Source organism: Simochromis diagramma, unplaced genomic scaffold (assembly GCF_900408965.1).
Source record: "Simochromis diagramma unplaced genomic scaffold, fSimDia1.1 OVJJ01000302.1, whole genome shotgun sequence".
In the NCBI taxonomy this organism is placed as follows: Eukaryota; Metazoa; Chordata; class Actinopteri; order Cichliformes; family Cichlidae; genus Simochromis; species Simochromis diagramma.
Genome location: NW_024386792.1, coordinates 1,378,090 through 1,401,636, shown reverse-complemented (window position 1 = coordinate 1,401,636; position 23,547 = coordinate 1,378,090). Strand labels below are relative to the sequence as shown.

Here is a 23,547-nt window from a genome sequence, read left to right as displayed (position 1 = left end):
CAGAATCTCAGGTTTAACCTCACAAAATGTCAACAACCATCAAACAGCTAAAACGGTAAATGTGTGCAGGTAAACAGATTCTGCACAAAGACGTAAACACAAAGCGCGGACCCACCGACGGATCAGAATCAGTGAGATGTCGCCTTTCTCACCCGACGGCACGGACACGGTCGGGGCTGAAAGCCGACAGCTCGCTGATTCTGATGTTTCGGCGGGTCTGAGCTTTGTGTTTACGCCCTTTTTGCGCTGATTCCAAAGCTGTTAGTTTTATCTCTCTCCAAACAATATTGACCGAACCAGCAGCAAAAGAAGATCCAAACTATGCTTCACATAAACATCGTCATGGACTCCCTCTGACTTTTGCTGTTTTGCTTCCACCACGCTTCATGAACAGCGTGCTCTCTCTCTCTCTCTCGCTCTCTCTCGCTCTCGCTCTCTCTCGCTCTCTCTCGCTCTCTCTCTCTCTCTCTCTCGCTCTCGCTCTCGCTCTCTCTCGCTCTCTCTCTCTCGCTCTCTCTCTGTATACTTCAAGAACAGTTTCCAGTCTAAAAATCTGTTTTCTGCATTATTCGCTTGCTTGTTACGCACAAGTCTATCATTGTTTACAGCGCTGTCGGCCGTTGTTTTCTTTCCTTTTACTTACTTCCGAAAAGAAGTCATCTCTGCTGTTCAATACTGAACAAATTTAAACTTAAAATTATGCAGAATTGCAAAACGCTTAACCATGTTTCTAATCAAACCTCTGTAACTTTGCTCTGCTTCACTTCCGCAGCATCAGATAATGTTCATATGTTGATTAATGACTTTATTTCGTTTTTGATCTACTGCAGAATATTTTTATAAAATCCCAGGCCAGGAAAATCGCCTTCATGTTTTTCTGTGTTTTATCTTCAGCTACTTTGACACAAAGGCCTCTGCTGTGATGCTCACACCTTTGATAAAGTCTTGCAAGTGTCAGCTTTCTTTTTATAGATATAAAAATATGGAAATGTACTGATGCATGATCTGAATTATATTTCTGACTGTCTTAGGCAAAATTCCCCGATTCAAATCGAATTGAATTGAAACGTGGATCGAATCGATTCTGGAAATCGGTGACGATACCCAGCCCTACTTTCAATCATTTGAATCACTTTTCTGCCCCTGGCTACAAATAATGAGTTTTACTCAGCTGAGCCGTTTTGATTCTTAAACGCAGGAAAATATTTTAACTAAAACCGACTTTTGGCTGCTTCCTTTTTTTTACAGCAAGTCACCATAGCAGGCAGCTCCACGTTAGCTTGGGCAGATTTGTGGGTGTGGGGTGGAATTGTCATCAACCCACCTGGCCAGTGGATGTTGGTTTGCACAGGCACCCAACTTTGCGAACTCAAATGAGGTGATGTAGGATTTTCAAACCTTACCACAGATTCTTCTACCAAATATCGAGGATGAGTTTGTGTATTGGTGATTTTGATCCTCAAGGTCAAAGGTCAGGTTTTTGTGAAACTAAAAAGACCACATAAATCATAAACACCCAGGAAAAATCAAATCAAAAATGTGTTTGACCCATTTTATGATTTATGATTCGACCTCGATATGATCCAACTGCTAGGTGTATGCAGACATCTGAGATCCCTCAGACTACATGGATATTAGGAGGATCTAAAGTCGTGTGCCTGTGTGTGCATATACCTTAAATCTAAAAAAGTGCATTGTAAAATTTCTAAATATAATTTATACAGATGTTAGGGAGATGTTTAATCCACTATACTAGAAATATTAACAAAACTAAACAAAATAAACAATCTAACACCAAACATGGACATGCACAAACACGTAATACAGTTAGAGTAACCTCAGCGGGCCTGGAGAATGGCATCTTTGCTGCTGTAATCTTACTGAGCACAACAACTTTTTTTGTGGAAGTCAACATAAAAAAAAAAAAAAAAAAAGAACGGGACTTCCCGTTCTCTAACTCTCATAACTATTTTTAAAACTTCAGTAAGTCATTGCCAAATACACAAATATTGTATGTCCCCATTTATATTTGGTGATACTTAAATTACATTTTATTTAATTCTTTTATCATAGCCAGTATCACCTTTCGCCAAACAACAATGCTGTTTGTTAGTGTGATTATAAAATTCACTTTCTTTATTTTATCACAGGAGGCCTGAAACCTGTCCGGGGTTGGTTAAAAGAAGGCGCTGACATAGATTTACCCCATTTCAGGTGGATTACCTGTGCTTTATTTAACTTTATCAGGTGTTTTTTATGAAAAACAGCCCAATCTGTATCCAATCTTCCATTTAGACCTAGGTGGAAATGTATGATACTCTAAACTCAGCATTGTGGCACTGACCATCACACACATAAATTCATACGCTGGTTATAATGTGGCACGCACAAGATGACAAAGGCAGCCTAAAGTATAATGAATATAACGTTTATATTATCACGGTAATGATACACATTCCTTTTCTGTTCACATACATGTTAGCTCAATGCAGCCAATCATATGGCAACAACTAAATGCATTTACACATACAGACATGGACAAGACTCAGGTTCACAGTGTGCATCAGACTGGAGGAAAAATCTCTAGGATTTACAGAGAATGGTCTGGAAAAACAGAAACTACTCAGTCAGTTCAGTTCTCTGGATGAAAATGTCTTGACCCCTGATGCCAGGGGTTAGAGGCAGGGGTGTTATAAATAATCAAAAACTAAAAAAAACACACCAAAAAAAAAAATAGACTAGGTGAAAAACTTTTGTGAACTTGGAAAGCTTAGGCTACTAAGTTTGAAAACCCATCATTTTCTCTCCTTTTTGGACTCCCGTCCACACTGAGACGGCGTTGTCCTCAAGGAAAAACGCAGCGTTTGAAACGCATGCATTTCAAAACGGAGCTGCCCCGTCGCAGTGTGGACACTCTAAAACGCAGACTTCCTAAAACGATGACGCATTTTACTCATGTGACGCATGCGCAGGACTGGAACGTAGGTGCTTTGGGCCGTTTCAACGTGGACGCAGAACTCTGTGAAAACGACTGAAAACGCTAGTGTGGACGTAGCCTAACTCACCTGATGAGGCAGCGATGAAGGTGTTTATTGAGACTCCGAATCTCAAAGACTGTGAGTCATCAAATTTCGAAAACTTTTGTGTTTCAACTGTAATGTCAACTGTAATGTCTGCACTGATTTCCTAAATCTTACCTCTCACATATACCCTCCAAACAAACTACAAATAACATTAAAATTATTAAAAACGAAACATTTTCAAACAATAAAGACGAAGCTAAAACGAGAAACCCCACTCTGGCAACTAAAGTTAAACTGAATTAAAAACAAAAAGTCTGAAATGAAATGTAAAAGAATTCTTGCCGCACTTTGGGCCCATTAGTACATCAAGCATCGTTAATCACAGCGTACCCATTTTCAATGGCTGCTTCCAGCAGGATAATGCAAAATGGCACAAATCATCTGAACCTGGTTTCTTAAACATGGCAGTAAGTTCACTGTACTCAGATATCTGTTGCTTTATTTCTGGATCTCCCCTTCTAATGTGACAGGATGAATGTATGAGATAAGGAAATAATCGAGCCACAAATAAGAGAAGTGGTAAAGGACACTTTCACATCAGTCAGTGTCCTGACTGTGCAGGAGGAGGACGTGACATTTCATCTGTGAGTAAGACAGCGAATTTTTACCGAAGTTTTTTTTTTTCTTCATTTTTTCTTCTGTGCAGGGCTAAAGCTGGTAAAACCTGTTTTTAGATCATTTATTTAACACATTTTAATGCTGTGGTGTGTGTGTGTGTGTTCTGTGCTTGTTTAGGATGTCTGCTAAAATTAGTCCACGCATTAGCATTAGAGTTTATTTGATGATCAGTCAAACAGTCAAACTGTAATTTCCCCACCACGTTACTTTATGACATTAGCACGAAGCCTCCAGCTGTGCTCCAAAGCTGTTAGCATGGCTGTTTTTAGCATTACATTGTGTCACACCAGCACCTGAAAGAAAAACTCTGAGTGTGATTTTGTGTTTGTTTGTGTTTTGCAGGCACTCAGGAGAATAAGTCATGAAGTTTCTCGTGTTTGTCCTGTTAGTATCTCAGTGCTCGTCGCTCACCAGTCAACAGTGTCACCACTGTGAACAAACATCCTGCGACTGCTCGAGCCAAAACCTTCGAGAAGTCCCTGCAGCCGCTTCAAAACTCATCACTGAGCTCGATCTCTCTTTAAACGCACTGGAGACGATAATGAAAGATGACTTTCTTTCATATGCCGCTTTGAGGGCTTTGTTCGTGAATAACAACAGGATCAAAACCATCCATGAAGACGCATTTCACCCACTGACTCATTTGGAGAAACTGGACTTGTCCTCAAACCAGTTGGAGACTTTGTCTTCTGGTTGGTTTCAGAACCTGACTTCTCTCCACTACTTGAATCTTTTGGGAAACAAATATTCAACACTTGGTCAGGGAAACCTTTTCCTGCCACTGAGGAGCTTGAAGACCCTCCATTTTGGAGGACCTTTCCTTCAGTCTGTCAGTAAAAGGGATTTTTCTGGCCTTTTTGGTCTTGAACAACTTGTTTTTGAAGGAAATCATCTGCAAGTCTATGAAAACGGAAGTCTGAGACAAATTGGACCCATTAGCCATGTAACACTTAGTCTTAATGGAGTATTTCAGAGAGATTTAGCAGTAGTACGAGCTATATTGTTAGACGTTGTTCATCCAAACACAACAGTGACATTCACTGACACACAGTTTGAAAATAGTTTGCAAATGTTCCCACTTCATGTAGCCATCGAGCGTGGTGCTACAGGTCTTAGTTTCAAAAATGTGAACATGTCTGTGTCAGCTTGTGTACAACTTATGAATATTTTTTCAGGCTCTGATCTGACCTTTTTTGCTATTGAAGATTCTCACATCTTCAAAAATGAAGAGGAAGTCCGTCTGCATCACATAAACCTGACCAGCTTGGATGTCATCGTCTTCAAAAACATTGATATTAACGTGTTCTACCGTGTTCCTGAACTCCATTTCATGCAAAATATACTGACTGTAGTAAGAAGGGCATCGATGATAAACACTATGTTGTTTGCCATTCCCTGCCAATCCACTATTCATTTCTCAGATTTGGAGGTTTTGGACATCAGTGACAACATAATCGGAGATTTAGCACTTATGGAAATGATGTGTTATGGCATTGGTGTCCTTCTAAATCTCCGCACACTCAACATCAGCAAAAATATTTTGTCTTCAATCAACAGTGAACTCTTCACTAAACTAGAAAAGCTGGAAAACCTCGACATGAGTAGAAACTCATTTGACAGCATGCCTTCGACTTGTTCCTGGCCAGCAAGTCTCAAGTTCTTAAACCTTTCGTCAACTTCTCTTCCTGAGGTGACATCCTGCCTACCACAGAGCCTACAGATCCTTGATTTATCCAGAAATAAACTGACTGTCTTTAACATTGAGTTGCCGCTTCTCAAAGAGCTGTACATCTCTGGCAACAAGCTTGGAAATCTCCCAGATGGGCATTTATATGTCAGCCTCGCAGTTCTCTCCATTCAAGACAACAACTTGGCCAAATTCAGCAGTAAAAACCTGCATGATTACCAGAGCCTGAGGGTCCTGGAAGCTGCTGGCAACCCTTACGTCTGCTCATGTGACTTTGTAGGTTTCGTGACAAATGACTTGATGAACCACAAAACTGTAGTTAGACATGACTTAAAGTCTTACATCTGTGACTCTCCCAATGCAGTGAGGGGAGAGAGAGTGTCAGACGTGAAGCTGTCAGTGTTTGAGTGCCACACAGCTTTATCGATTTCTTTGCTCTGCATAGGGCATCCTGGTGCTGTGTATGCTCATTGCAGGTCTGTGTTATAAGTTCAGCATTGTGAGGTTAAACGAAGGTGACCTTGGGTGGAGGCAAATGTGATGCCAGCAGTCGAGCAGTCGGAACTGCCGTTCTGACAGAACTTTGTCAAAATTCAGGTTGCGGAAAGCGATGAACTCCAGGACGTACCTGGAGTCGCCTCACGATGAAGATCACATTCCAGCGTTCTGGCAAAGTCTGAGAACAGCGATTAAAACATCTGAAACTGATAATAAAGACAATCTATAAAAGGGTTTATACTTACAATTTTGATTGTAAACACATATTTTACATTTTCTAAGCGCTACAATGTCAGTGACTTTATGCTACAAATAAATTTTAAGATTATTGTATTGTAGTATGATATTTTAAGAGTATTATCAAAGACAGCATGGCGTATTTTGAATGTAATTTGGTCAATCTTTTTTAAAAACTCAATTTTCTCAAGAATTCCCTTCATTTGACAGTAAAAACAAAGTACAGAAGGGTGCATATGGATCATTTTAGAATCTTTTAAAACTTGCCCTTGTATTTCTGAAATCTTTTAAAATCTTTCTCTTAACTTGTCATATAAATGTGCTAAAAAATGCTTAGCTCTTTGTACATAATTTGGGTTGGAGCTGCATATTACTCATATATCTTTCAGTATTGTGCTAATTTAGTTTGAATGTTTCAGGAATTGTTCTTTTCTTTCTTTTGAAGTTTTCTTTCCCTCCATGAATGCATGTACTCTAGTGGAGGTTGACATAAAAACTAATGAGAGGTAAGTGAGTGGTCTATTACAGGTCATAATGGTTTTATATACAATAAAGATTAAAAAGGCAAAATGATCTTTTTGTTTTTGTTCACTGGAATGTTTCAAAGTTATCATAAGTACCAAAACCTGTAACTGACACAATTTATGTATATGTGAAAAACTCAAACAAAAGTGATTATATAATCAGTTGCACAAGATTTTTGGGCAATGACACATTTTGTGTTGTAATTTTGCCTCTGTGCACCACAGCAATGGATTTAAAATCAAATAAGGCAAGCGTAGAGTTTCAGCTTTAATTCAAGGCTTGAATAAAAGTATCACTTTAACTGATTAAGAATTACAGTCATTTTTATCCAAATTGCCCATTTTCAAAAGAAATTGAAAAAAATATAATTTTTGTTATAATAAAGATTGTTTTTAATACTTGTATGAAAGTTTTCAGTCAGTGATTGCTGGAAGGGTAGAACACGTTGACATCACCAGTTGTTCTGCTTCGCCTTTGTTGCAAGCTACCATCAGCTGCTTACTGGTTGTGAGTCTCTGCCTTCAGTTTGTCTCCAGTAGCTGAAAAGCATGTAAAATGTAAATATAAGCAGAATGCAGTGATTTGCAAATGCCACAAACCATTATTTTGTTTTTATTTTTAATTAATATGAACTGAGGCAAAAAAAAGGAAAACTGTTCTGTCGTAAGACAAAACAACATTTGCAATTCTTTTTGAAAAACTTGGATCCTCTGCCCTCTCCACTGAAGATGAGAGACTATCCAGCTTCTTATTATTCCCAGTGCAAAACTGTGCATCTCTGACGCTATGTGGATGCATCAATGCATATGGGATTGACATCTTGCACATCTGGAAAGACGTACCACACCTAAAACATAGCAGCAGAGTTTAAGTGCAGTTCAGTCAAACCATTATAAAGGTTAATAAGCAGCTTTTGTGGATGAAGCTGTATTTCCCTAACGGCATCTTTCCGCAGCAGTGCTCTGCTTTTACTGACCACAACAAATTTTTGTGGAAGTCCACATTAAAACTTTCCCATCACGCAGAAAAAAAAGTAGAACTTGAATTTCCCGTTGTCTAAATGCTGACACGTGTCAGATTCTCTGCTCTTAAAATGTTGCAATCTTGGTCAAAATAAGCAACTTCCCAAGTCCATATTGATATTACTGTTACAGAACTATTTTTAAAGCTTCAGCAAGTGAACAAACACTAACAAACAACAATGAATGCTGTTTGTTAGTGTGATTATAAAATTCATTTTCTTTATTTGATCACAGGAGGGCTGAGGTTGGCTGAAAGGTGGCGCTGACACAGATTTATTTTGGATTACTTGCGGTTTATTTAACTTTAGTCCCTCAATCTAACACAATGAACAAGTGCTACAGTCACACTCTTTCAGGCTCATTCTCACACAGGATGGAGTCAAGTCTTTATGACCTAAGCCTAACTGCACCTTTTGTCTTTTTCTTCCCTTTATGTTTTTTGAATATTTAACAATTGTCATTTTTCTTGTGCACTTGAACATAAACACATTTTATTCAAATGCTCGACAAAATATATGAAAGAAATGAGACACCAGAGAAACTAATACCTAGCTTCTGTTCTTCTTATCTCTAATCCCTGCAGGGAAACTGTCACTCTATTTCTCTGTCTCTACTTCTGAATATGACAGGACCAGTGTGAGGTATGAAGAAATAATTTAGACAAACAGAAGTAGTGCAGGGCCCTTACAAAGCAGTCAATATCCTGGCTGTGCAGGAGGAGGACGGGACATTTCACCTGTGAGGAACACAGCAAGATTTATCGAGTTATTTTTTTCTTCATTTCTCTTCTAAACCCGATTAAACCTGTTTTTAGATCAGTTAATTTAAGAGGTGGGAAGTAACGAAGTCAAAAAATAGCTAGCGAGGAAGAAAAAGGGGAACGAGGGTTTTTTTTAAGTGGCAGAAGTGCAACATTTCTATCAGTTCAACAAACATTAGCAAACACACAAACTGCCTGTGTTCAGTTTGTCTCACTGTGTGTAAGAGCCAAAGTCAATGTTTATGTTTTTCCTTTTTGTTTTGGTGGCACAGGTGTATAGCTTTACCTGCGTCTCAGGTGATGGTATGTGGGTGTGGTCACAGTCTATTTACCTGATGTCGGTGTTCGCAGCAGATGTGTTGGGTGAGTGGTTTGTGGGCAAACTTTTCTGTTGAGCGTCATTTTTCTGGCACACCAGTTAAGCCATGCGCTATTTGTAAATTGATTGAAAGCGCAAATGTTTGTTTTTGTTTTGTTCTTAAAATAAATGCGCAAAGTACAAGTACGACTCATTATGGATTATTGGAGGCGCGTCACAGGGACACAACCAACTCAGCCGGCCGCGGCTTTATTTACGGATGAAAGTCGCAACACTGTGTGTTGCTAGCTAAAGGTCCAGCTGCTGTATTTCACAGGCAGAGAAAAGAAAAAGAGCAAACTTCACTCAGAGATGGAGAAAGATGTAAGAGGACAGGGCCCTGTTTCAGGAAGCCGGTTTAGAAAACTCAGAGTGAAAAACGACACCCACGGTTGAGTAACCCCGAACTGTCCAACTCGGAATATTCGGTTTCAGAAAGGCTGATAACAAGTAGTTCAATCAACGCGGAGTTGCTTTAACCCCAAGTTAAGCACGCGCACGAGGATACATAAAGCCCTGATAAGCGGAGCACAGATTCAGCGAGTCACCATGGAGACGGAGGGAAAGAAGGCGCGGTCAATGTATTTTACAGCGCTTGACGGCGAAATTCTGATGGCAGCCATATGCCGAAAACATGCAAATTCCGCGGAAAAAAGTAACACAGCCACAGCTGCGAAAGAAAGGGAGCATGCATGGCAAAACATAGCCGACAGAGTCAATGCGTGAGTGTTAATTTAAACATTGATCTAGGGATTTCCACCAATTTAACACGTTATTTTATCATATGTTATTTTATTTGTTATTTTATACATTTTATTTTGTGATGTGATGTGAGCGCAGGTGCAACCCAACAGGCCCCAAACGTTTCTGGCAGCAAGTAAAAATGAAATATAAAAATATAGTCCAAACAGGTAAGGTGTAATTGTATTATGAGCCATAGTGCTTGGTCTGTTTGTCCCATGTAAATCAATTGCAGTTAGAGGCTACATTAATTTCCTTTCTGTAAGCACTTATTGAAATTATCTGAGCACATTACAAGTACATATTTGTTTACTCTGTATGCTCAAATGTGACCCGTTATAGCCAACAGAAAAAAAGCGGAGGCCCGAAAAACAGGTGGGGGTCCTCCACCACCACCACTCACAGAGGCTGAGCAGTTGGCCCTCAGCCAAAACAGTGGGCGCCCTGTGGCCGAAGGCATCTCTGCGGGGACATCCTCTGAGTCAATAACCCTGCAAGACACAAGTGCCTACATAGGGGGTAAATTCAAAATAATACATGATGTGCATACATCCTTTCTTCACAGTCACCTTTGCAGTGCTGCTCATTCATTTGATAAACTCTTTACCATAATGGATTATTTTGTAGTGAAGTTATTTTCCTACTGATTTTGCCTTCCCTCAGTCTTGGTTATCTTTGAGAGCAATATGACAATGAAGTGTAAGGTGATTGGTATGTTTGTTAATTGCCATTTGGTCCCTTGTAAGTTATAAGTGACCTGTATAAACCTCATATTCTATCAGTTGATGGTGGTGGTGTACTGCATCTGGTGCAGCCTCCTGTTGAGCCAGAGCGACATGCAGTTGTGAGTAATACTCCACAGATTATATGAGTTTACAGTAGAACAGCAATGTTGTTTATTTCTTTACCACAGGAAAATAATGAAGAAACATTGACAGCTGTTACAGAGGAGGAAGCAACAGAGACACTTTATGAGGTTTACATCTTTTAATACTTTGTGTACAGGAAATACAGGCGACCAATAAAGCCAGTTGATCCAAAAATCTGTTTATTCTTCTTTCAACATGTTGAGGTGATGGGTCAAAAGAAATGATTGTGACATATGGTGTCTCTGACTGCGCTTCCATCTTGTATGTCCGTGGGAGGGTCAGGATGTTCATGGTTTGGATCACTGCTGATGTTTGGTTCAGAAGGACAGTGTTCTCCTCTAATTGTGGCAATGTTGTGAAGAATCACACATGCCACAATAATGTCACATGCCCTTTCTGGGGTGACCATGAGTCTTTGCAGGCACTGGAACCGGGCCTTAAGCATTCCGATAGTCATTTCAATTCTGGCTCTTGTCCTGCAATTAGCCAGATTATATCGCTGCTGTGGGCCCGGTTCAGGGTCAGGGTAAGGGGTAAGCAAATAGGGTAAACATGGATACCCCCTATCACCAAGCAAGTAGCCAGTGAACTCTCCTAAGACAGAAGGATACACTTCAGTTCAAATGTCCCTGAAGCAATTGGTCTTTATATATTTTAAAGTATTCTCAACTCACCATGTCCAAATTTTGTGCTCAGTGTACATCCACGGAATATTTGTGAGTCATGGACAGAGCCTGGCCACTTGGCTTCCACATTTGTGATAATGTTGGCAGCATCACATATGATCTTCACAGTGCAGAGAACACAAATTAGCATCCATTACTATAATGAAATAATCTGTTAGTTTGAAATGCTACAGGGAACTATGTACCTGTACATTGATGCTGTGGAAAGACTTCCTGTTCACATAGTCTCCTTCATTTACTGAAGGAGCAATGATTGGAATGTGAGTGCCATCTGTACAGCCAATCACGCCTGGGAACCCTGAAAATAAATGTGAAATTTAAGTAGTAGTCCAAGTATCACCACATCATACATTACGTTTTGGTCATCCTGATACCTGCAATTTTGTGGCATCCCTCTTTGATAAATCTTGTGGGTCTGTGACCGGGGAACACCACAAACGAGTACAGGAGACGTTTCAGTGCAACTGTAACATTCCTGACTGCCCGACAGACGGTAGCCTTGGAAACGTGCTCAGCGTCACCAATATTATACAGAAAGCTCCCGTTTGCAAAAAACCGAAGTGCAATACAAATAATATGTAATGAACTGAGAGCATGTCCGCGATGTGTCACATGCGTAATATATGGCCTGAGGATGTTATTCAAATAACTTATAGATTGTGCTGAGAAACGGTAACGTTCGCACAGAAAATCATCAGGAAATGATAAAATGTCCAAACGCGCTCTGATCACTCTCTCCCGGCGGAGAGCTCTGCGGAGAATTTGGGCTTCACGATCTACTGGCTCTTCAAGGAAGGAGCACGCCATGTCCGACACTTCCTACTGTCAGGTTTCCGACAACGGGGCGGAGACAGTCAGGGTTAGTTGTAGTAAACCTGCTACGGGGCAGGTTAGCTTCACGGCGTGTGTCGTCATAGTGACTCACTCAGGCTTCAGCTGAACTCGCTTTGTGAAACCGAAAAACCAGAGTTTTCGTTAACTCAGGGTATACTTACTCAGTTTTTCCACTAAACCGGCTTCCTGAAACAGGGCCCAGGACAGGAGAGGTTAGGTTTAAAGGTAAGGACTCAGTGACGCTTGATAAACTGCAAATCTAGTGTCGCAGAGATCAGTTTGCATTTAAGCTGATTATGCTTAGATACATTCATTGAATTCTGACTTTATATCAACCGTCTAGTATTAAAATAGGTATAAAGTGTATAGTGTCAGTGTAGGAAATGGAGCTAAGCAAAGACATCTGTGAAACATCTGTTGACATCTTGTTGAATTCACTTGTGTGACTCCACAAAGAGCAGAAGGGCTGCTGATCACAGCCTGTATATAAAGAAACTTCTCCGAAGCTCATATTAGAAATTATTGTGAGTTGTGATTCTTTTCCCTGTGCTGATCAACTACACAGATCTTAGTGTTCCCCCATCTGCTGAATCCCACTGTAACCCTTGACTGTGCTCACTTTACTGTTTAGGTGTGGAAGCAAAGTCAGCCTCTACAATGTAGGGAACAGAAAATAGTTATTTTCACTGCGTCTGTCCTAGATAACAGATTCAGGCTGAGTACATCCACTACAATTACAATTTAGATTTGAATAACATTTGTATGCTCATGTATTCATATTATTTTTTAAAAATATTTTAATATAGCAAAACAAAGAAAAATGGCTCGTAGAATTGTCCTTAAAGGAGCTACTTTTTAGTTTTACTGTGCATTTTCACTTTTGAGTAAAAACGTTGCTTCAGTACTTTAACTTTTACTGGAGTATGTTTTAACACCTGTATCAGTACTGTATCAGTACTTCTACTTATTTAGAGGTGGCAAAAGTAAAGACTTTCTTTACGAAAGTCTGTACTTTTGCCACCTCTAAATAAGTTTAAACGATGCAATGACAAACAAATAAAAATATCAAAAAAACTTAAGATTAAATTCATTTTCAAGAATATTTACCAATTCCATTATTTTCTTTTCTTTTTTAAATGCACAGATTAAAGATTTTGTAGAGACTGTAAACATTCCTCAGAGATTTTGATATGACAGCATCACAGAGTTGCTACAGATGTCAACAGAACACATGTATGATGTGAATCTCATATTCCACCACTTCTTAAAGTGTTGAAAACAAGCCTGATATGACATTAGCACGAAGCCTCCAGCTGTGCTCCAAAGCTGTTAGCATGGCTGTTTTTAGCATTACATTGTGTCACACCAGCACCTGAAAGAAAAGCTCTGAGTGTGATTTTGTGTTTGTTTGTGTTTTGCAGGCACTCAGGAGAAAAAGTCATGAAGTTTCTCGTGTTTGTCCTGTTAGTATCTCAGTGCTCGTCGCTCACCAGTCAACAGTGTCACCACTGTGAACAAACATCCTGCGACTGCTCGAGCCAAAACCTTCGAGAAGTCCCTGCAGCCGCTTCAAAACTCATCACTGAGCTCGATCTCTCTTTAAACGCACTGGAGACGATAATGAAAGATGACTTTCTTTCATATGCCGCTTTGAGGGCTTTGTTCGTGAATAACAACAGGATCAAAACCATCCATGAAGATGCATTTCACCCACTGACTCATTTGGAGAAACTGGACTTGTCCTCAAACCAGTTGGAGACTTTGTCTTCTGGTTGGTTTCAGAACCTGATTTCTCTCCACTACTTGAATCTTTTGGGAAACAAATATTCAACACTTGGTCAGGGAAACCTTTTCCTGCCACTGAGGAGCTTGAAGACCCTCCATTTTGGAGGACCTTTCCTTCAGTCTGTCAGTAAAAGGGATTTTTCTGGCCTTTTTGGTCTTGAACAACTTGTTTTTGAAGGAAATCATCTGCAAGTGTTTAACAGAGGGAGTCTGAGACAAATTGGACCCATTAGCCATGTAACACTTAGTCTTAATGGAGTATTTCAGAGAGATTTAGCAGTAGTACGAGCTATATTGTTAGACGTTGTTCATCCAAACACAACAGTGACATTCACTGACACACAGTTTGAAAATAGTTTGCAAATGTTCCCACTTCATGTAGCCATCGAGCGTGGTGCTACAGGTCTTAGTTTCAAAAATGTGAACATGTCTGTGTCAGCTTGTGTACAACTTGTGAATATTTTGTCGGGCTCTGAACTCACCAGTGTTGCCATTGAAGATTCTCAGTTCTTTGAAGATGAAGACGAAGTCTTTCTTGTTGACATAAACCTGAAAGGTTTGGAGGTCATTTTTCTCAGAAACATTGATATTGTTTGGTTCTACCGTTTTCCTGAACTCAGTTTTATGCAGAAATATGCTAACTGTAGTAAGAAGGGCATCTGTGATAAACTCCAAGGTGTTTGTCATTCCCTGCCAATCCATTATTCATTTCACAAACCTGGAGTTTTTGGACATCAGTGACAACACAGTCACAGATCGTGCATTTATGGAAATGATGTGTTATGGAAAGGAGGATGTCCTTCTAAATCTCCACACACTCAACATCAGCAGAAATCGTTTGTTTTTAATCAACAGTGAACTCTTCACTAAGCTAGAAAAGCTGGAAAACCTCGACATGAGTAGAAACTCATTTGACAGCATGCCTTCGACTTGTTCCTGGCCAGCAAGTCTCAAGTTCTTAAACCTTTCGTCAACTTCTCTTCCTGAGGTGACATCCTGCCTACCACAGAGCCTACAGATCCTTGATTTATCCAGAAATAAACTGACTGTCTTTAACATTGAGTTGCCGCTTCTCAAAGAGCTGTACATCTCTGGCAACAAGCTTGGAAATCTCCCAGATGGGCATTTATATGTCAGCCTCGCAGTTCTCTCCATTCAAGACAACAACTTGGCCAAATTCAGCAGTAAAAACCTGCATGATTACCAGAGCCTGAGGGTCCTGGAAGCTGCTGGCAACCCTTACGTCTGTTCATGTGACTTTGTAGGTTTCGTGACAAATGACTTGATGAAACAAGAAGCTGTAGTTAGACATGACTTAAAGTCTTACATCTGTGACTCTCCCGATGCAGTGAGGGGGGAGAGAGTGTCAGACGTGAAGCTGTCAGTGTTTGAGTGCCACACAGCTTTAGCGATTTCTTTGCTCTGCTTAGGCATCCTGGTGCTGTGTGTGCTCATTGCAGGTCTGTGTTATAAGTTCAGCGTTGTGTGGTACATGAAGATGACCTGGGCATGGCTAAAAGCAAAGAGAAAGCCAAAGTTGAAGAAGGGAGTGCTCCAGTACGATGCCTTTGTGTCCTACAGTGAAATGGACTCCGGCTGGGTGGAGGCGCATCTGATCCCGGCCCTGGAGCAGTCGGAACCGCCCCTCCGACTCTGCCTCCACAAGAGAGACTTTGTTCCCGGAGGATGGATCGTAGACAACATCATGGACGCTATAGAGAAGAGTCACAGAACGCTCTTCGTCCTCTCCCAGAACTTTGTCAGAAGCGAGTGGTGCAAGTACGAGCTTGACTACACCCATTTTAGATTGTTTGATCAAAACGATGACGCAGTTGTGCTGATTCTACTGGAGCCCATTGACAAAAATAACATCCCCAAAAAGTTCATCAGGCTGCGGAAAGTGATGAACTCCAGGACGTACCTGGAGTGGCCTGATGATGAAGATCAGATCCCAGCGTTCTGGCAAAGTCTGAGAACAGCGATCGAAACACCTGAAATTGACGATACAAACAATCTATAAAAGCATTTATATTTCACATTTTGAATATACACTCACTTTTATATTGACATTTTCTAAAAGCTAAAATGTCCCCAACTTTACTCTGAAAGCAGGTATTATTATAAGTAAGTAAATATAATATAAAATATATCATTTTTTTATATTTACTTTCTTCAATTAATCCCTACAATTAACCATTAAAACAATAATTTTGGGGATTTTGTTAATCCGAATTTGCAATTCTAAAAATATTTGAAAGTCCTCCTGTTTGACTCGCCATATAAATGTGCTAAAAAAGTTTAGCTCTTTGTACACAATTTGCGTAATAAAGTACTCATTTATCCATCTGTATTAAATTTTGTTTAAAATAAAATATAATCCTGTCTGGAATTGCTCAGTTTTTTCCTTTTTTTTTGTTTTCTACTCCTCTTTAATTTCCTAGAAGAGATGATGCACAAGAGATGGATGGTTCCAGCTCTTTGTTAGCATGCTCAGTCTGTCCATTAGTATATGCGAGAGTCTTGTGATTGGTCCAGACTATGAAACCTCCAAAGTTGTAGTTTCTCTCTGCAGGCGAGAGGTAATGAGGGGGAAAAAAACCACATGGATGAATATTTCCATGTCTTGTTGGGTGAGGACTGCTCCCACACCTGACTCTGAGGTGTCCTCTTCCACTAGGAACTGTTTACTTCAGTCAGGTTGAGTGAGAATGTGGATGTAGTGGAGAGCTGTCTGAATTTGTCTGCAGAGTTCCACTGAAAAGGGTGCTTGTGAGAGGTTAAACTGATTAGTAGCGACGCAACTCCATTGAAACCACGAATAAACCTCTAATAGAAGCTTGTAAAACCCAGAAACCTTTTCAGATGTCTCCTGTGACTTTCTGTCGCCAGTCGACCATGGCTTTTACTTTTACAGGGTCTGCTTGCAGTTGCTCTCTTCCCACAATGAATCCCAAAAGAGACACAGAAACTAGTGCTGTCAGCATTAATCCCGTTAAAATTATGTTAATGCCATAACCGCTTTAACGCAGCAAATCTCCGTTAGCGAATTATCGCGGTTCTAACGCGTTGACGCCGCGCAGCCCCACGCACGGGGTGAATCTCCGTTAACTTGCTAACGGAGATTTACTGCATTAATGCGGTTATGGCATTAACATAATTTAAACAAGATTAACGCTGACAGTACTAACAGAAACACATTTTTCTCCTGTCATATAGGAACAGTTTTTCGAGAGGAGCTGGAGGACCAGACGCACATGTTTCTAGTGCTCCTGGAGAGACTTAGACAAGATCAGGATATCATCTAGATCAGCGGTCCCCAACGTTTTTTGCCCCACGGACCGGTTTATGACCGACATTATTTTCACGGACCGGCCTTTAAGGTGTCGCGGATAAATACAACAAAATAAAACTAGTACCGGTACCGAAAAAAAGAAGATTTATTCATAACACACGTGAAAAGACCCAGGAAAACCGAGTTAATGATAAAAACGATAACAAAATAACGCTGAAAACCGATAAAAACCCTGAAAAAAATACATTTCACACCTGAGCCTCAACTCTCGCGGCCCGGTACCAAACGACTCACGGACCGGTACCGGTCCGAGGCCCAGGGGTTGGGGACCGCTGATCTAGATACACAAACACAAAGTGATTATTGAAATCTCGTAGCACATCGTTGATCGGAGCCTGAAACACTGCAGGGGCATTGGTCAAACAAATTGGCATAACCAGATACTCAAAATGTCCAAAAGGGTGTTGAATGTTGTTCTCCATTCGTCTCCTACCTTAATTCTGACCAGGTGATGATAAGTGTTACAGACTTCCAGTTTAGTAAAGATAGTCTCACCTTGAAGCAGTTCAAAAGCAGTTGTGAGGAGAGGTAAAGCATACTTGGTCCCTGCGTACACTTTCGCAGTCAAAACAAAAGTTAAGAACGAGTGTTTTGTCTTTTTTTTTCCATGAAGGAAAATCCAGCACCAAAGGGAGACAAAGATGGGCGGATTATGCCACCTGTGAGGGAATCTTAGCAGCCGAGGTAGAGCAGTCCTGGGGGCTGGCTGGGTGGCCAGCAGCATAGGTGGAGCAACCCTGCAGGCCAGCCAGGTGGCAGAATATATGTTCTCAATTTAGCTGATTTAGCTGAATCACAGAATTTAGCGATTCCAATTCCAATATTAACATCAATTATCAATTCAATTTCTTATCGATTCTCGTATGGACCTTCATCGCATTCTCATTGGCTCCACTTCAAGAGTGACCACCATCACTTTAACATGCTAAGCAGCGTATCACAGGCATTACAGTAATGCAAATGAATTGCATGCTGCATATATTTCCTCTTTTGTTGTGATCAATGTTGGGGTTGTTACTCAAAAAAGTAATTATTACACATATTATACACAAGACTTTTCTTAAAAAGTAACAATAGCCACCCCAGTCACTACCTAACACACTCAACATGTCACGGCATTTTCAGTTTCTTGTGTTTTGGTATTTTTCTGTATTATGGTTTGATTCTTTAGCTGTGCTGTTTTGATTATTCTTCTAGGTTTAGTTCAGTGTCAAGTTTGCGTCTTTGTGATTTGTTTCTCGTTTCCTGTTTTACTTTGTTAGTCTCAGTCCTATGTCAGTGTATTCAGGTTTACTTCCCCCTGTCTCGTTAGCCCTAATTTCTCCCAGCTGTGTCTCCCTCCTGTTTCCTATTCCCTGATTACTCCACTGTGTATATAAGCCCTGTGTTTTCCTTTGTTCTCTGTTGCATCGTTAATGTTTCCTACCCTCAGTAAGCTGTGTGTTTGTCTTGTACTCCTGTTTAGTTTCTCTGTTCAGAGCTTTGTGTTGTTTTTGTGAGTTTTATTTATGAGGAGATTTTTTCAGCAGTAAAGCTGCATTTTGAGTTCCAGTCCCGTCTTTGAGAGTCCTGCATTTCAGGTCCTTTTTTCCTGCCTGCCACACAGCCTATCATGACACAGCATGCTCGTACAAAGCTTTTTATTATAATTAACAGAGTTGATATTTGGTTTCCCCTGCAGTGAAGCCATAGACCGCACCTCCGCCAGAGTAATAAAGTACATTGCTAATAACTCCCAGGAGAAAGTAATTAGTTATTCTACTCATTACATTACTTTCATGTTACTCTGTAAAATAACCTCAACCACACTGTCTCATAATTAGCATTTAACATTATAAATCTCGAGGTTGCAGTCCTACACACCAACACAAATCCCTGCGCTAATGACGGCAAACATATGATCTTTCTCTCAGTATTTAGGTGTGAAAACAAAGCTCACAGCACAAAGAAAAGATGAAAACCAGCACAAAGACACTTTTGAGTGATTCTACTTTAGAAACAAACAGGCAGAAAAGGAGCCTGCAGTGTGACTGCTCATCCATGCTTTTGCTATCTGTTGAAGTGCAAAGCTTGACTGCTAGGCTGGGGTCAGCATTCACTCAGCTAACGTCACAAACTGAAATCAGCTAATTGCAGCACAAATGCGACCGTCAAATAACTGTAACCGTTCAACTGAGGGAGTTTCTTGTTTTGTTTTTTCCTCCAGTCAGACAAAACAAGTGCAGACAAGTACAGCCACACTCTTCAATAGCGTACACACCCATTCTCACACGGCATGGAATTAATCTTTTAGGATTTAAACTTAAATGCACCTTTTCTTTTTTTTTGCTTTACTTTTTGAATATTTAACAAAAAACATTTTTGTTGGGCGTTTGAAGGCACATGTATTTTATTCAAATAACATATAGAGGAAGCTTTCTACAGACAACTGAACAGTAAAACCAGAGAAACCATTTATCCTATTCTTATCCCAAAGCCCTGTAGACAAACTGCCACTCTGTTTCTGTATCACCACTTCCTAATATGGCAGGATGTATGCCAGACATGGGGAAATAGTTAAGCCACAACCAATAGAAGTGGCACAGGACACTTCAGAAGTTGTTCTGAATGTTCAGAAGAAGGGTGAGACATTTCAACTGTGACCAAGACGGGACATTTATGAAGGTATTTTCTCATTATTTTGTTCTGTGCAGGCATAAAGCTGTGAAGCTTGTTTTTTTGACCAGAGAATTTATTATGTTTTAATGATATGTTGAAAAACTAAATATAACATTCGTAACATTAAATTTGAATGCATTTTCAAGAACATTTTCCAATTCCATTTTTAAATTCTTTGTTTATATGCAATTAAAGACACACATGATTTTCCTACTTCAGTGACACATTCTGAACTCTATAACAATCAAGACATATTCCACACTAGGAAAAGCAAGTCAAGTGTCAACTATTAGACAATTATTTAAAGATCGTAGATTATATTGTGTACATTGTGTTATTGTGATGATTTACTGGCATACGCGTATATAATACTGTTCTTTTATTCCTCTGAAAAGTAAGAATTTGTGTTTGTGTGAATTTGGTTCAGACGTTTGTGGTCCCTGATGTCTTTTCTGCAGATGCGTCTTTCTTAATGATCACTCGATTGCTGCCAGTGGGTCAAACTGTAATTTCCTCACCACGTTACTTTATGACATTAGCACGAAGCCTCCAGCTGTGCTCCAAAGCTGTTAGCATGGCTGTTTCATTATTAGATTGTGTCACACCAGCACCTGAAAGAAAAGCTCTGAGTTTGATTTTGTGTTTGTGTTTTGCAGGCACTCAGGAGAAAAAGTCATGAAGTTTCTCGTGTTTGTCCTGTTAGTATCTCAGTGCTCGTCACTCACCAGTCAACAGTGTCACCACTGTGAACAAACATCCTGCGACTGCTCGAGCCAAAACCTTCAAGAAGTCCCTGCAGCCGCTTCAAAACTCATCATTGAGCTCGATCTCTCTTTAAACGCACTGGAGACGATAATGAAAGATGACTTTCTTTCATATGCCGCTTTGAGGGCTTTGTTCGTGAATAACAACAGGATCAAAACCATCCATGAAGACGCATTTCACCCACTGACTCATTTGGAGAAACTGGACTTGTCCTCAAACCAGTTGGAGACTTTGTCTTCTGGTTGGTTTCAGAACCTGATTTCTCTCCACTACTTGAATCTTTTGGGAAACAAATATTCAACACTTGGTCAGGGAAACCTTTTCCTGCCACTGAGGAGCTTGAAGACCCTCCATTTTGGAGGACCTTTCCTTCAGTCTGTCAGTAAAAGGGATTTTTCTGGCCTTTTTGGTCTTGAACAACTTGTTTTTGAAGGAAATCATCTGCAAGTGTTTAACAGAGGGAGTCTGAGACAAATTGGACCCATTAGCCATGTAACACTTAGTCTTAATGGAGTATTTCAGAGAGATTTAGCAGTAGTACGAGCTATATTGTTAGACGTTGTTCATCCAAACACAACAGTGACATTCACTGACACACAGTTTAACAAAAGTTTGCAAATGTTCCCACTTCATGTAGCCATCGAGCGTGGTGCTACAGGTCTTAGTTTCAAAAATGTGAACATGTCTGTGTCAGCTTGTGTACAACTTATGAATATTTTGTCGGGCTCTGATCTGACCTTTTTTGCCATTGAAGATTCTCACATCTTCAAAAATGAAGAGGAAGTCCGTCTGCATCACATAAACCTAAACAGCTTGGATGTCATAGTCTTCAAAAACATTGATATTCATTCATTCTACAGTTTTCCTGCCCTGAATTTCTTAAACAGTATGATGAAACCAGTAAGAAGGACATCTATGATAAACACTATGTTGTTTGCCATTCCCTGCCAATCCACTATTCATTTCTCAGATTTGGAGTTTTTGGACATCAGTGACAACATAATCGGAGATTTGGCACATATGGAAATGATGTGTTATGGAGAGGTGGATGTCCTTCTAAATCTCCGCACACTCAACATCAGCAAAAATATTTTGTCTTCAATCAACAGCAAACTCTTCACTAAACTAGAAAAGCTGGAAAACCTCGACATGAGTAGAAACTCATTTGACAGCATGCCTTCGACTTGTTCCTGGCCAGCAAGTCTCAAGTTCTTAAACCTTTCGTCAACTTCTCTTCCTGAGGTGACATCCTGCCTACCACAGAGCCTACAGATCCTTGATTTATCCAGAAATAAACTGACTGTCTTTAACATTGAGTTGCCGCTTCTCAAAGAGCTGTACATCTCTGGCAACAAGCTTGGAAATCTCCCAGATGGGCATTTATATGTCAGCCTCGCAGTTCTCTCCATTCAAGACAACAACTTGGCCAAATTCAGCAGTAAAAACCTGCATGATTACCAGAGCCTGAGGGTCCTGGAAGCTGCTGGCAACCCTTACGTCTGTTCATGTGACTTTGTAGGTTTCGTGACAAATGACTTGATGAACCACAAAACTGTAGTTAGACATGACTTAAAGTCTTACATCTGTGACTCTCCCGATGCAGTGAGGGGGGAGAGAGTGTCAGACGTGAAGCTGTCAGTGTTTGAGTGCCACACAGCTTTATCGATTTCTTTGCTCTGCTTGGGCATCCTGGTGCTGTGTATGCTCATTGCAGGTCTGTGTTATAAGTTCAGCGTTGTGTGGTACATGAAGATGACCTGGGCATGGCTAAAAGCAAAGAGAAAGCCAAAGTTGAAGAAGGGAGTGCTCCAGTACGATGCCTTTGTGTCCTACAGTGAAATGGACTCCGGCTGGGTGGAGGCGCATCTGATCCCGGCCCTGGAGCAGTCGGAACCGCCCCTCCGACTCTGCCTCCACAAGAGAGACTTTGTTCCCGGAGGATGGATCGTAGACAACATCATGGACGCTATAGAGAAGAGTCACAGAACGCTCTTCGTCCTCTCCCAGAACTTTGTCAGAAGCGAGTGGTGCAAGTACGAGCTTGACTACACCCATTTTAGATTGTTTGATCAAAACGATGACGCAGTTGTGCTGATTCTACTGGAGCCCATTGACAAAAATAACATCCCCAAAAAGTTCATCAGGCTGCGGAAAGTGATGAACTCCAGGACGTACCTGGAGTGGCCTGATGATGAAGATCAGATCCCAGCGTTCTGGCAAAGTCTGAGAACAGCGATCGAAACACCTGAAATTGACGATACAAACAATCCATAAAAGCATTTATAGTTAGAAATATTAAAATGAGTGTACATTCAAATTATGTTTTCTGAGTGCTACAATGTCAGTGATTTTATGCTATGAATACAGTGTAACATACTACTTTTATCTTTTAGTATCTTATTTTAACAAAATTAATATGAAAAGTTATGATCTAATTTTTTTTAAGTAGAATGTAATTTAGTACATTTTTTTTAATAATTCCATTTTCTCAGCTGACTCACTTCAATTTAATTCCTTTTAATTTACAGGACAGGAGATTGTATACTTATAATGTTGCAGTTTAAAAAAATACCTGCATTTGCATTTCTGAAATCCTCTGATTTAATTTCATCCAGTTATTGTGCCAATTGTGTTTGAAATGAAATGTAAATTCTGCCTGCAAATATGCTTTTCTCTATACTTTTATAACAGTAGATTTATTTTCTATATGAATGTATGCACACAAACCATGTACATACATGGATATACACATGTAGGTTTACATAATAAGTAAAATGAGACAGTCAGTAGTCTTTTACTGGTCATAATTGTTTTATACAGGTCATTCCTACTATTCAGTTTGAAGGTAGTAAAGTTTTAAAAACAAAAAGAGGCAAATTTTCAATGATTTTATGATTTTATCTGAAAGACGATTTATTAAACTGTTACAGAAACAAACTCACAAAGCCCACAACATTATTCTATAACAATTTTGCCCAAATTCTCCTCCCCGTTATAGGACAATCTCATCTCTGTGTCTAAGTGTTCAATGTACAGTCAGTCTTATATTTTTGTAAATACGAAAGGGAA

General features: G+C 40.1%; 2 protein-coding genes across 4 annotated transcripts; both read left to right on the top strand.

Moving 5' to 3' along the window:
• Positions 1-1,019: 1,019 nt before the first annotated feature.
• On the top strand, positions 1,020-23,141 carry LOC120728672 (toll-like receptor 2 type-2). 3 transcript variants are annotated; one of them, XM_040023721.1, is made up of 3 exons: positions 1,020-3,116; positions 4,044-5,063; positions 21,390-23,141. In XM_040023721.1, the coding sequence occupies exons 2-3, from the start codon at positions 4,063-4,065 to the stop codon at positions 22,750-22,752; spliced, it is 2,364 nt and encodes a 787-aa protein (XP_039879655.1). In that variant the 5' UTR covers positions 1,020-3,116; positions 4,044-4,062; the 3' UTR covers positions 22,753-23,141. The 3 variants fall into 3 exon arrangements, with proteins under 3 accessions (XP_039879655.1, XP_039879653.1, XP_039879654.1); XM_040023719.1 differs by lacking the exon at positions 1,020-3,116 and adding an exon at positions 3,643-3,740; XM_040023720.1 differs by lacking the exons at positions 1,020-3,116; positions 4,044-5,063 and adding an exon at positions 19,623-19,719 and having other exon boundaries at positions 20,370-23,141.
• LOC120728674 (toll-like receptor 2) lies at positions 3,567-15,981 on the top strand. The gene is given in 3 exon segments (XM_040023722.1): positions 3,567-3,667; positions 13,340-14,333; positions 14,335-15,981. Coding segments are annotated over 2 exon segments (2,364 nt in total). The 5' UTR covers positions 3,567-3,667; positions 13,340-13,358; the 3' UTR covers positions 15,724-15,981.
• Positions 23,142-23,547: the final 406 nt, after the last annotated feature.